This window comes from Diaphorina citri, unplaced genomic scaffold (assembly GCF_000475195.1).
Source record: "Diaphorina citri unplaced genomic scaffold, Diaci psyllid genome assembly version 1.1 scaffold3592, whole genome shotgun sequence".
NCBI lineage: Eukaryota > Metazoa > Arthropoda > Insecta > Hemiptera > Psyllidae > Diaphorina > Diaphorina citri.
Genome location: NW_007380992.1, coordinates 1 through 14,331, shown reverse-complemented (window position 1 = coordinate 14,331; position 14,331 = coordinate 1). Strand labels below are relative to the sequence as shown.

The following is a 14,331-nucleotide window of genomic DNA, read 5'->3' as shown; positions in this document are numbered from 1 at the left end:
GTTGTAAGCCCATTACGGCTATAAATTTGTCGATTTAAATGTTTGTAAGCCCCTGGTAATTTATTGAAGTAAACCGCAGGGAAAGGTCCTCGCTGTGGTTTACAAATTCACTACTTAAGTAGGTACTGTCCAGCTAATGAATAGGCTCCAGTCAATCAGATATACAGTCAAAATATTCTCACTGGTATGGTAATTAAATGAGAAATTCACAAATCAAAAGTTTGTACCCACCTGTAAGTCTTGTTTAGCTGCCTCCGCTCCTGCCCTCGTGTGGAATGTCACGAATCCTACTGGCTAGAAAAACACAAAATCAAAGTGGTTTTACTAGACAATTTTGTTATACTTTTTTTTTAATCCCATGAATAAATTTATAACATAATCAAATTAATCTTTTTGTTGATAAGTACCTGTTGTAGAGGTTAAAATGATGATCACCTGGTTCCAAAAATATAAAATGTTGTTTGCTTTTTTCCCATTAGGCGCTTCAACTAATGAATAATGCCTAAATTTCAAGGTCAGATGACTTAACACCAATGGCTAGGTATTAGAAAAATCCAAGGGAAAACATGGATTAAAGAACTCTACCTAGGTACTAGGTATTTGAAAAAATCCAATGGAAATCTTTTACCAGAAAACGCAATGTTGAGCTACTTACCGAAGCTGTCTTGCCATTTTTACTCGTGACTTTCAAAAGAGATCCTTCGTAGCCCTGTGGAAAAACCAATAATTATTTTTTAGGATTAAGATTTATCCTCATTTATTCACTAGAAATCTCTAAGTACCTGTTGTAGAGGTTAAAATGATGATCACCTGGTTCCAAAAATATAAAATGTTGATTGCTTTTTTTCCATTAGGCGCTTCAACTATGAATAATGCCTAAATTTCAAGGTCAGTGGAGATGACTTAACACCAATGTGGGCTAGGTATTAGAAAAATCCAAGGGAAAACATGGACTAAAGAACTCTACCTACTAGGTATTTAAAAAAAAAGGAAATTTTTTACCAGAAAACACAATGTTGAGCTACTTACCGAAGCTGTCTTGCCATTTTTACTCGTGACTTTCAAAAGAGATCCTTCGTAGCCCTGTGAAAAAACCAATAATTTTTTTTAGGATTAAGATTTTATCCTCATTTATTCACTAGGTTGAGCTACTTACCGAAGCTGTCTTGCCATTTTTACTCGTGACTTTCAAAAGAGATCCTTCGTAGCCCTGTGGAAAAACCAATAATTTTTTTTAGGATTAAGATTTTATCCTCATTTATTCACTAGAAATCTTAATGAGCTGGCCTAAAGAAACTCTCAGAGATCTCAAGCTGTGCTAAATTGTGGTTACAAGTTACCTACAAGTTACAATAATTTAAATAGGTATTTAAAAGGTCATATAATTGTTATTTAATCAATTAAAAAAATAATAATAACTTTTTTGGAAAATACATAATATCTACAGGGTTTCTACTAATTAGTCAAATATTAGTGGACTTACCTCATACGCCCGGAATAACAGGTAGAGTTCCCTAGGTTTGGCATCCATTGGTAAACCACTAACGAACAACGTCCGCACCTGAGAACAGAACCAAATGGAAACAAGGTTAGAACACACATTATTAAACGTAGAACAAGCTATCTATTACAGAGATAAGATAGAACAGAATATACCTTGTTTATCCTGCCCGAATAGGACTGAAAAGTCCTTTTACCCCAGCAGTCTAAACAAGGTCTCGTATATTTGATGGGTTTAAGAATAATACATACAACTAACAATTCAGTAAAAAGACCTTGCTTAGCAAGGAAAAAAAAAGGTAGGTAAATGTAAATTAATAGATGGTATAGGAGCAGATATAGGAGCAGATGGTATATTGGTTCAGAATACCTACAACCACCCAAGTCTAGTACATAATATGGTGAATTAAGCACATCTCCACATAGCGAATTCTAGCCTGATTGTCTGGGGCATGTCGGGGTCAAATCTCACGCCCTGCTGCAGAACAAGTCGGTTAACAAACAAAAAAATTTCGTCGTGCACGGACCAAAACCGCGAAATGGGGATTGCTCTAAACGTGTGGAATTCCTCAAGGAGGCTGGTTGTCGGTAAAACACGCGTGACTAAAGGCCTTTTAGGTGTATGATGTTAAACCCGTTAAAAAATCCAAAGCCAGTTTTAAAAGTTCCCGTTTTCCATTGAGGAATTCCCTTTATTAGAGACAATCCTATGATTATCCCATCAGGATAAAATCCGCCCCGGGCGGGAATCGAACCCGCGGCCTAGCGCTTACAAGGCAGACGCGCTACCAACTAAGCTACATACAACTAACAATTCAGTAAAAAGACCTTGCTTAACTAGAAAAAAAAGGTAAATGTAAATTAATAGGTGGTATAGGAGCAGAGGGTATATTGGTTCAGAATACCTACAACCACCCAAGTCTAGTACCTACCTATGGGAATTAAGCACATCTCCACAAATGAAATTGGTGGAGATGTCCACTCTCCCATTACCTTAAACCAAAATCTAGCAACATATACTGGTCTATTTTATAATAAGTAGGTATTTCTATTATTTCTACAGAGGTTGAGAGAAAAAAAAGGTAAATGTAAATTAATAGGTGGTATAGGAGCAGAGGGTATATTGGTTCAGAATACCTACAACCACCCAAGTCTAGTATGGGGAATTCAGCACATCTCCACAAATGAAATTGGTGGAGATGTCCAAACTCCCATTACCTTAAACCAAAATCTAGCAACATCTACTGGTCTATTTTTATAAGTGGGTATTTCTATCATTTCTACAGAGGTTGAGACCTGATTGGTCAGTCTTTGAAGGTCCAAAGAAGCCGTTCTTTAGTTATTTCATCAAAGTTGTCTGAATAAATACATGAAGGATAGCACCTGCATACATATTTATTTGAAAGGCAGGTACCTAGCTACCCTTAAAATATACACCGAAAATACAGCTTTATAACGGAATAAGGTAGTAGAGAGAAGGAATGAATACACTTATTAGGTAGGTATACAAAGTAAATTGGTCAGTCTTTGAAGGTCCAAAGAAGCCGTTCTTTAGTTATTTCATCAAAGTTGTCTGAATAAATACATGAAGGATAGCACCTGCAATCCTGCATACATATTTATTTGAAAGGCAGGTTCCTAGCTACCCTTAAAATATTTACCGAAAATACAGCTTTATAACGGAATAAGGTAGTAGAGAAGGAATGAATACATTTATTAGGTAGGTATACAAAGTAAAAGCCCAGAAGCCGTTCTTTAGTTATTTCATCAAAGTTGTCTGAATAAATACATGAAGGATAGCACCTGCATACATATTTATTTGAAAGGCAGGTTCCTAGCTACCCTTAAAATATACACCGAAAATACAGCTTTATAACGGAATAAGGTAGTATAGAGAGAAGGAATGAATACATTTATTAGGTAGGTAGGTATACAAAGTAAAAGCCCACAATACCTATAACCAGGCCATGTTTATGTTGCTTTCAAAAGCCTTTGGGACATTTTTTTTCGTGTTTGTACTTCGTAAAAAAAAGGCTTGACAACATTTAGGTATAAAGAAAATATGATTTGCACGTATACCTAGGTATTGTATGTAGTATTGTAGGTACGTGGGTTGCTTAGGTAGGTTTACTATAGTACAGTAAATAAAAGAATATAAAACATCATGTTTTGGACTGACTGCCAAAATTTGAAAACATCGAACGATACAAAGTTGCCTGACAATAGAAAACCCAGAAAGAAAATCGGATAAAAAAAGGAACGAAAAATATTAATAAAAACCTAAATAGAAAAGTGTAGGTTAATGATACATTTTTTTTTTTTTTTGGGAACACTGTTGTCATGGCAACCACAGTCGTATTAAATCTATAATGTGTGGCGCCATCGTGTCTTAGCCACTAATGGTATTGTTGCCATTGTTTCATGCTTTTATAATAAACTTTACATTTTTCTCCTACTCCCAAAATCACGAAAACCGCCAGGTTCGGAATTAGAGGTTGAAATCTTAACTGGGTATTGCATAATATGATTGGCGAGGTACAAACAATTCTTTCTATTTAGGTGCTGGTTGAACACGGAACACCAGAATGTAAACAGAAAGTTTTTCTTTTCCCTCGTATACATAAAGCCTTTACCAATAGAAATTAATATTTATTCTAAAAATAAATTTCATTTTCAAGCAGTTCAGAATAAAACAAATAAAGAAACTGTAGGTACTGTAGATAACTAATCGCCTGTCTACCTTATCAAAGGCCCTGATTAAAGATTATGTCTTCTTAAAAGAATTTTCAAACTTTTATCCTAACCTACCTATTGGTAATTTAATCTAGAAATAAAATGGCTCATGGCTCAGCATTCCATTAAAAGTCGACTTTTATCGCGAAAGTCTTTATAGAAAAATTGGCGGGGACGGGAAACAATAGTTATAAAATATTCAAAACAACATTAATGAACCTAATGAGATAACATTTTTTTTCTTTCTTTTTCTCCTTTTCTTCTTCTTCTCCTCCTTCTCCTCCTTCTCCTTCTTCTTCTTCTTCTTCTTCTCCTTCTTCTTCTTCTTTTCATATCAGAGCTATTATATTTATGTTTTTATTTATTATGGCATTGAAGGTAGATTTCCTCAGGGGTTTTTACTAAGAAAGTTGTTTAAGTTATCGTCAAAACTTTGAACGTTTTAATTTTAATATCCAATTAGATGCTTTAGGATGGGTCATTTTAATTCAGAGACTGAAAATAAGCAGTCGGAGATTATCAAAAATTAAAAAGATAAAGTTAAGAGCATTGTTCGTAATCAGCATGATGAATGCTTGTCATTTCCCGATTAATTCCTAGAAAGCTTTTATGCCATGACTTGGACTCGAACCACCAACCTCCACATCTGAAGTCCACCGTGCAAACAACAGAACACCAGCGAGGTTCTTTTTTGTTGAAGTTTATGAAAAACACGATTTTAATTTCCAGGGATAAAAGCTTAAGGAGGAGGTTCTGTGGAAAACTTGATAATCATCTTCCCGAGATTGGAAAACATAAAACATATTTCTCACAGCAGGACTCCGAAATCTTGTTCGCCGGGAGCAAAAAAAGCGGGACAAAAAACTATTCTGTAACACACCCGGGATACCGCCTCCTATCCTCTTGGGGAAAGGGGGGCTGGGGGTGTAAAACTTTCGTTTAATGTGTTTTATTTAAAACTTTTCGGGTTACCCTGAACAGAATGCAACCCGCCAAGATGAAATGTGAGGGTGTTTGTTAGGGTAGAAAACCCGGTTTATGGTCTGCCCCTCTATTCTTACCTAAACAGTTTAACTCGAGAAAGGTTATTGGGTCATTGTTTGAACAGGGAAACGATTGACCATTTTTTTTAACCTGGCCCGAATCACTAGACAGTTTACTGGTTACACGAAAAACAAAACAGTATTTCGCATTAATATCTATAGGTGTACTTAGCCCGTGCGTCTTTTGTCCCTTCAAACTCTTGACGTTCGCGCTCCTCCCGGCACTCTTTAATGCAAAGGAATTGGTTTGAAAAAGGATGCTTTCCTGGCTTACTTTGCAGCCTGACCCAAAACACGATGACTCCAGAATTAAAACAGTAAAATGACGTGTTTTTTTTTCCCACTACACAATTAATATTACCACAGTCTCTCAAGTGAGTTTTCTCTTGACACAACGGGTCATGTTTGTCTTGTGTTAACTTTATACGATTTCTCAGGTTCCGCCCTGAGTCTTCACTACAGACGGGGGACTTTTTACTTCTTTTTTCTCTCTCGAACAAACGAAGTGAATTCCATGTTTTAACGCGAAGATTTTCCATTCAGTTTGTCTGTGCCTTTTACCATATCTAGTAAAAGGTTGGTCCATGGTCCAACTATGATGAAATTTGGCAAAAAATTATCAATATAAACCAATTTTTCTGAACGAAATTTTGTCCTTCATTTGGCCCTTGAGTGGCCATTTGGGGACCCCATATAAGGGGTCCTTTTTTTTGGGATGGAGGCTAAAATTCACTGCCCTACGAATTTCAATATTAAGGTCTCATTGGATTTTGATTTCTATCTAGATATGTACCTACTCGTATTTTCTATTTTTATTTTTGCGTCACTTATTAATATTTCAGGTATCAGCTAACGCGAAGATTTTCCATTTAGTTTGTCTGTGTCTTTTACCATATCTAGTAAAAGGTTGGTCCAACTATGATGAAATTTGGCAAAAATTATCAACATAAACGAATTTTTCTGAATGAAATTTGGTCCTTCATTTGGCCCTTGAGTGGCCATTTGGGGACCCCATATAAGGGGTCCTTTTTCGGGATGGAGGCTAAAATTCTCTGCCCTACGAATTTCAGTATTAAGGTCTCATTGGATTTTGATTTCTATCTATGTACTCGTATTTTCTATTTTTATTTTTTCGTCACTTATTATTTTTTCAGGTATGATTTTAAGATTTCCAAGTTTTTAAGTCTTTCCACTTCCCAGTCATTTTCCCCGGGTTTCAAAATGGCGTCGAGAGCGCCATGTTTTAAGGCCAAGTTTTAATGAAGCTCTTGACAAGACTGATGCTATCCAAGTGTGCCCTCTTGTGTTTTTGCCGGTAGCATGCATCTCTCATTAGATACCTCTGTATCTTTTTTAGAGTGATTCGCATCCCAGTTGTCTGTACATGTTTAATGCAGACCTCCCGAACTGTATCTTTGTAATTCGTTCCCAGGTTGTCTGTATGGGCTATGGGGGTACCTACATACATTTAATGTAGACCTTCTGTCTATATGTACATACTTTGATGCTTTTTTTAAGGCTTTAGATTTAAACTCTTAGAGACGAACACGAAGAAGATGAAGAAGAAGAATAAGAAAAGAAGAAACAGAAAAACTTACAGGCAAACTTTCGATGAGGAATGGCTCATGGCTCAGCATTCCATTAAAAGTCGACTTTTATCGCGAAAGTCTTTAGAAAAATTGGCGGGGACGGGAAACAATAGTTTTAAAATATTCAAAACAACACTAATGAACCTAATGAGATAACTTTTTTTTCTTTTCTTTTTTCTTCTTCTCGTTCTTCTTCTTCTCCTCCTTTTTCTCCTTCTTCTTGTTCTTCTCCTCCTTCTTCTTCTCCTTCTTCTTTTTCTTCTCCTTCCTAGAAGTTTCTGCAAGCTTAGGGGATGGTCTAACTTATGTACTTATTATTGTATATAAATACATTGCTTATTCAATTCAATTCAATTCAATTCAATTCCTTCTTCTCCTCCTTCTTCTCCTTCTTCCCCTTCTTCTTTTCATATCAGAGCTCTTAGGTTATGACATTGAAGGTAGATTTCCTCAGGGGTTTTTACTAAGAAAGTTGTTTAAGTTATCGTCAAAACTTTGAATGTTTTAATTTTAATATCCAATTAGATGATGCTTTAGGATGGCTCATTTTAATTCAGAGACTGAAAATAAGCAATCGGAGTTTATCAAAAATTAAGAAGATAAAGTGAAGACCGATCATCAATAATGTGCTAGGTGCCAAAAATATAAAATTTGAGTTAGGTACGGATTCACGTACTATGTACCAGTGAACATACTCTGTAAAAAGAGCTAAGCTCCACAACGTTCCAAAAAAATTAAAAAAATCCCGATAGATGAGGGTAGTGGTATGTGCCCGTGGTAAACCAGGAAGAAAAACCTCATTATATCAGTTTGAACTTTTTGGCACTTAGCACATTATTGATGATCGGTCTTCAAGTTAAGTGCATTGTTCGTAATCAGCATGATGAATGCTTGTCATTTCCCGAGTAATTCCTAGAGAGCTTTTATGCCATGACTTGGACTTGAACCACCAACCTCCACATCTGAAGTCCACCGTGCAAACAACAGAACACCAGCGAGGTTCTTTTTTGTTGAAGTTTATGAAAAACACGATTTTAATTTCCAGGGATAAAAGCTTAAGGAGGAGATACTTGGGAGACATAGAACGAGAAAAGAGAGAGAGAGAGAGAGAGAGAGAGAGAGAGAGAGAGAGAATGAGAGAGACAGTAGATAGACTCGTATAGTATTCACCCGAAATTTCTAGGTCCGGTCCCTAGGGAGCTCTGTGGAAAGAAAAGGACAAAGAGAAATAGAGAGAGAGGGAAATAAAGAGAGAGAGAGAGAAATAGAGAGAGGGAAATAAAGAGAGAGAGAGAGAGAGAGAGAGAGAGGAGATTGTGTCGCATATAGAATTTGCTGGGAGTGACGGAGAGGAAGAAAGAAGAGAAATAGAGAAATTGGCAAGGTGAAAACTTGAGAACCCATTTTTGTTTTTGTGAAAAAAAAAAAAAAAACATATCTAGTATACCTACCTATAGCAACATGGGTTCGAGTCTTAACTGAGGCAAAGAATTTTATCTTCTTTTTTTTTTTAACATTAGAAATGTTATAATGTAAGTACCTAACACTGTTTACAATCAGGATTTGATCTATCAGAGAATAGGTATTGAATATTTACCTATTTCTAATCGGGGTAAAATGTAAAAAGTGAGCAAACACGTGCATCTCATCAAAGTTTTGTGCTTTCATCAATGTTGACATTGCACGCGACGAAGGGAAACGAATAAAATATGATATTCCATTTAGTCAAGAAGATAAATTGTTTAATGTTTATATTCACATTCAAAAAACATATCATTCGAGGGGGGCCCCAAAACTTCTGTCAAGTTTTACAATGCACAGCTTTCTCTTTGTAAATAAACGCCGGAACTATTTTCCTACTACACTTTGACCTCAGTGGTGCAGTTGTTAACGCGTTGGACTTTGGATCTGGAGGTTGGTGGTTCGAGTCCAAGTCATGTCATGAAATTTATCTAGGTGAAATAATCGGGGAACGATGTTTGTGACAAGCATTTAAATATGCTTAACACAATTAAAATTCCTTTATTTTCCTACTACTATTAAATGTGTGAAAAATACTGAACCCATGGTGAAATCTAGTCTAGGTGATCATCAGCTTTACCAAATCCGATGAGATCTTTTTATTTACCTTTGAAAAATTGCTTGAACAGTAAACACCTTGTTGTAAAAAAATGGGAATTATTGTTTAATTTTTCGGGGGGGAAGGGGGGGGAAATAAATAAAATATGGCGCTCCCTATGGACAGAAAATAAACATCTTCTCTGTGTTGAAATTGGACATTCCGTTCAAGAGTTATGGTGAAACAAACAGGGATACTAACTAAAGGAAAAATTATCAAGTTAAAACTCAGAAATCAGAATTATTAATTTAGATCCAGAAAATGACTTTGGTGCCTATGTACATATTTCGATACCTAGGTAAAGGTATACCTTTCGGGAAACTGACCACTGGAAAATACAACTGAATTCGTTACTACTGTAATAGGACCACCCTTTATAGTTATTATTCTAAACAGTAAACTATATTTATGCATGTTTTGTTCAATAAGCACACAGCCAGTTTTTGTTGTGACAAGTACCAGTCAGGGATGGGGCAAGGTTGTACCCAAAACACCCCCTTCCACCTATAATGGATAGGGTTCCACATATTAGGGGCTTCTCAATACACCCCCTACTCCTCATCATCAGCAGAGGGTTGGTAAATGGTAATATCCCACAGTTCACGGAAGATTATATTTTAATTTTACGTACCTACTTAATTACCTACCTTATTTCTACTGTCTACTGTCGCGGTCGGTTAAAGCTGAAAAGTGCTATCTCTTATGACAAGAGTTTTTCGTTCAAGAATAATGGCGTTTTTCACCTGCTTTGGAGATCGCAAAATATAAACCTATGTATGTCTATGGGACAGAAAAACTTCTTGCCTTCGTCATAGCATGCCCATACTATACATCATAGTATGTTCCTCGTCAAATGGCGTCTCCACCAGAAACTAAGCTTTACTAGAGTGCTTCTTTCTTCATCATTGCGGGGGGGGGGGAAAAAATAAAATATGGCGCTCCCTAGACAGAAAATAAATATCTTCTCTATGTTGAAATTGGACATTCCGTTCAAGAGTTATAGAGTTATGGTGAAACAAACAGGGATACTAACTAAAGGAAAAATTATCAAAGTTAAAACTCAGAAATCAGAATTATTAATTTAGATCCATAAAATGACTTTGGTGCCTATAGAAGGGGGGAAACGTATGAATTTTATATGCTGTTAAACAAACAAGATCAAGTTTTACAACTTGCCCGGTTACTATGCCACGCGAATGAGTGGCGGCGCGGCGCCTCGTAAAAAGAGGATTTGTTAGACCTTGTTACAAAATTAAATGGCTCATGTTGTAAGCCCATTACGGCTATAAATTTGTCGATTTAAATGTTTGTAAGCCCCTGGTAATTCATTGAAGTAAACCGCAGGGAAAGGTCCTCCCTGTGGTTTACAAATTCACTACTTAAGTAGGTACTGTCCCAGCTAATGAATAGGCTCCAGTCAATCAGATAGGTATACAGATTATACAGTCAAAATATTCTCACTGGTATGGTAATTAAATGGGAAATTCCCATCTGCCGTTCAACTCACAACACTGCCATCTTATCGCCTTATTTGTTTGTTCCTTGAACGTACAGTTACCAACATAGCCCCTTAACAAATATAGAACCGGTTACCGGACTTGCAACACTGCCATCTTATCGCCTTATTTGTCCGTTCCTTGAACGTACAGTTACCAACATAGACCCTTAACAAATGGAGAACCGGTTACCGGACTTAAAACATGGAATTCACTTCTCTCGTTCATCTCCACAGTAAGGTAATGGAACTGCTCTCTATTCCTACTGTTGTTGCGTCTTCGTAGCCGAAGGTTGCTCAGATTCTTCTAATGACATTCCTCCATTCTTCTCTATTCTCTGCCATTCTTTTGCATCTGACTCTCTGGAGACAAATATCCGGGGAAAATTACAATATGGCGCTCCGAGCTCCCAAGTTTTGTATAGAAATTTACGAGGAACCGTGCAGACTGTGAAGTTCGTTCTCTATTTTAATGGAAATTAAAGTTGAGCCTCGTATAAAATGAATATTTCAGAGTTATGGTGTTGATGTTGGCCGATTCCTTGATACCATTTGTCCATTTTCTTCGTTGTCTTCCTCTGTCCCTGTGCTTCTTTTGAACAGTTTAATATAGGAAGGAAGAGAGTACCTAACCTACATAAATAAGTGTCACTGCCGTTTGCCGTTAAGTTTGTCTAACGTCTTTGGCGTTTTTCATTGTGACGTCAATAGTCAGAGTAACGGTCGCTCTATGACGAAACTAACGACATGTTTATTCAAATTTATTTCATAGTTCCTTTCTGTTTCTTGACTCTTTTTTCTATTCTATTTTTCTTCACTCTCTTTTCTACTATGTTTTTCTTTTCATTGTGCATTCTTTCTCACTTTCCATGTTGCACGGATTCAGAGTTCTTTCTGAACATTCAAATGTTTAGAATCAAATTCAATGTTTTTTTTTTTTACTAAACTTGAATACTGATGTATGGTCTGTATCGCGCTGGTCACATACGTACGTCGTACGTGTACCTAGGGTGACCGCGTAAGTCCCGCTTTGGAGTCCTTGGTCCCGTTGTCCCAAACAAGTAATGTTATCTTTACGATAATTGATAAATAATAAATACCTGTATGAACTTATCGTATTTCTTTTGATGACAGGAAATGGGCAATCGGAATCGAATGTCCGCTCAGTTGACCTACCAACAGGCAACCTCACTCTCAAAACTCTACGTCCTTTCTGAACATGATAAATGGCAATTTTCCTCCGGTAAGTAGTAGGAACGTAGAATTCGTAGAAGAAATGTAGGAGGTACTTCGAAGACACGGTAAGCTGGGTACTTGGGTAAATGGGTTATGATAGTCCATGGCAATAAATGGAAACCTAATGATTCTAATGATGTTGCAATGAAAATAACATCTGTCATCCTGTGGCAATGAGACAAAAATAATGCTCAATGTTTTTCCATAAAGAGTCCGATAAACGAGTTGTTTTCCTCGTTATTTTCTGGCAATATTCGTTTAAATATTTAGCAATATTGTCTAGCTATTGAGCTATATTTTGTCTGAAATCCCATGTAATTTTTAGTATTCAGCGAATATGGAGCAATATGGTCTAAATATTCAGCAATATTGTCTAAATATTTAGGAATATTTCTCTAGCAAGCCTTGGTTAAGGGCCGATCTTTTACGGTCTTAGGACCGAAAAGATCTCCTTTGACAGTTTTTCGTATTTTTTGTTACGCCTTAGCTACGTAGAAGCTAGAAAATCTCAAATTTGTCAAAAGAAAAATTACCTCAGCATTCACCTAAAACCGGAACACACGGTACTAAGGTAAGTACCTACCTCTAGACAAATTATCAAAAAGTAAAGAAAAAGTTAACTTTCTGGACAGGTTGTCAAGATCTGTCCAACTTTGTTCCGAAGTTAGCTCTCTTCCATTCTCCCAAAATCGACTCTCCCAAAAATTGAAGTAAATCAAGAAATATTTTTTCAAAACTCTTATTAGCGATGAAAGTTTTAAAAGAGCTTCCAAAGTTCTTGAACCAAACAGAATAATTATTTATTGAAAAAGAAAGAAAAAAAATGAATTCTCAATTTTATATCTGGACTTCAGGTGGGCCCTATTTTCCCGTGGAATATAGTTCGGATTTTTTTCTTTGTGCCTCTCAATCTCATTTAGATCGCAATCTTATTCTGGATTATTCTCGTAGATTCGGCTATTTGCCCTACACCTAAGCCTCTGAGTCGGCTTTATGTGTATGGAGTTTAGCAACCTAGGGTTAACTCTAATATGCTCAGTTTATGCTCAGTTGTATACTTGAACAACTGGACATTCGAGTATGTAGGTACCTAACATGTACAATTATTGTACATCATAGATAAACTTCAGTTTTCACGACATCCTGGCAAAACGGACTGAACCCATACAATTAACTTTGACCTGGTAATAAGGACATTAACCGACAATTGGGTACATTTCAACATGAAAGATACATCCCACATAAATGTATATAGATACATAATTACCTACATATACCTTGTCATCAGGTGGACAAACAAATAATTTAAAAATATCAGGTAGGTACAAGAGTAGGGAGTAGGTAGTCATCATTAGGGGTTCAAAGATAGGTATTATGACCCGATGATTTTGGCCCGAAGGCAGCGCTAGAATTGGTAGATGTGGTAGAATGGAAAACTAGAGACTAGGGTTAGGTGGAGTGAAAAATCATGGGTGCCATCAATGTGGGCGTTTGTCATCTTTTATTTGGTACCTTGCTCGGACTTCATTTTTCGGAGCAATGCTGTGTCTGTATTTCAGGTAATACAATCATAATAGTGTGCCTCCAATGATTGCCATTTTTTAAGTTTTGTAGCAATGAGGCAACTGCTACATCAGATTCGTGTGGTCTGTGTCGTAACGTGCACATCCCTTAGTATGCCCCTCATCAGATGGGCGAGAAGAGACACAGCTTCCCACTTAGGTGCTGGGTCAACACGAGAACATCACCCAAATGCAACCCGCTGAAATATCTATAACCGAAGAACAAGTACTACTGTTTTGTCCAACCGCTTTTTAAAAAAATCCCGCCCCCCCCCCCCCGGAAAAAAAAAAAAAAAAAAAAAAAAAAAAAAAAAAACAGGAAGGAAACGGACAGTAGGTGTATTTCCAGCATAGTCCGACAGGAACCATAGGTTAGTGAGTATTGGCCGATCACTAGGTGCACCCACAGCTGAGTGCACCCAGAACGAGTCATATCGGGTGATTAGGAAATTAGGTGCAGCAACTGGTCGCATTGTAGGTACCTATGGGTATTAGGTAAATTGTCATCGGATTTTGATATTTATACGAATATCCTGGGTAAACTTCCTTTAAATCCGGTCTTCCTACCAAACTCACCCAATGGAAGAAGAACGCAGGGTAGATTAATATTTGGACGGAATAACTGTCTCACTTTATTTCACTCCCAACCAAACCTCGTGTAATCATCTGGGGCTGCTGGTTTTTCCTAGCCCCACTGATGCTGAGTGAGGTCAATGTGAAAAGCTGGTTGACATCCCAAGGAAATGGCGAGACAGAAAAGCTTGATTATGACCTGCATAATTTAGAGGCACTTGGAAAATTCATAAAGGAAATTTGCTTATTTCAATTCAAGTCTAATTGGGTTATTGGGGGCCGTAGCGGTCCTTAATCTATAGGATTTCCACAGTTCATAGAACTACTAGTTCTTCGAAACATTCAGTAAACCCAGTAAAGCTTCCTCTCCCTAATGCAACGGAAACACAACTATTTCACCTGGCGAACACCGGTACACGCCCTGATGACGTGCTCTAGCAGTCGTCAGCGCTCTAAATACTTTAATGATATAGGGGAAAAC

The 14,331-nt window shown here is 37.0% G+C and overlaps 1 protein-coding gene across 1 annotated transcript; it reads right to left on the bottom strand.

The window, feature by feature from the left end:
• Positions 1-231: 231 nt before the first annotated feature.
• On the bottom strand, positions 232-1,561 carry LOC103520414 (protein couch potato-like; the record flags this gene model as incomplete). The annotated part of the gene is made up of 3 exons (XM_008485503.1): positions 232-294; positions 1,157-1,210; positions 1,484-1,561. Coding segments are annotated over 3 exons (195 nt in total), but the record flags the coding sequence as incomplete, so codon positions are not given.
• Positions 1,562-14,331: the final 12,770 nt, after the last annotated feature.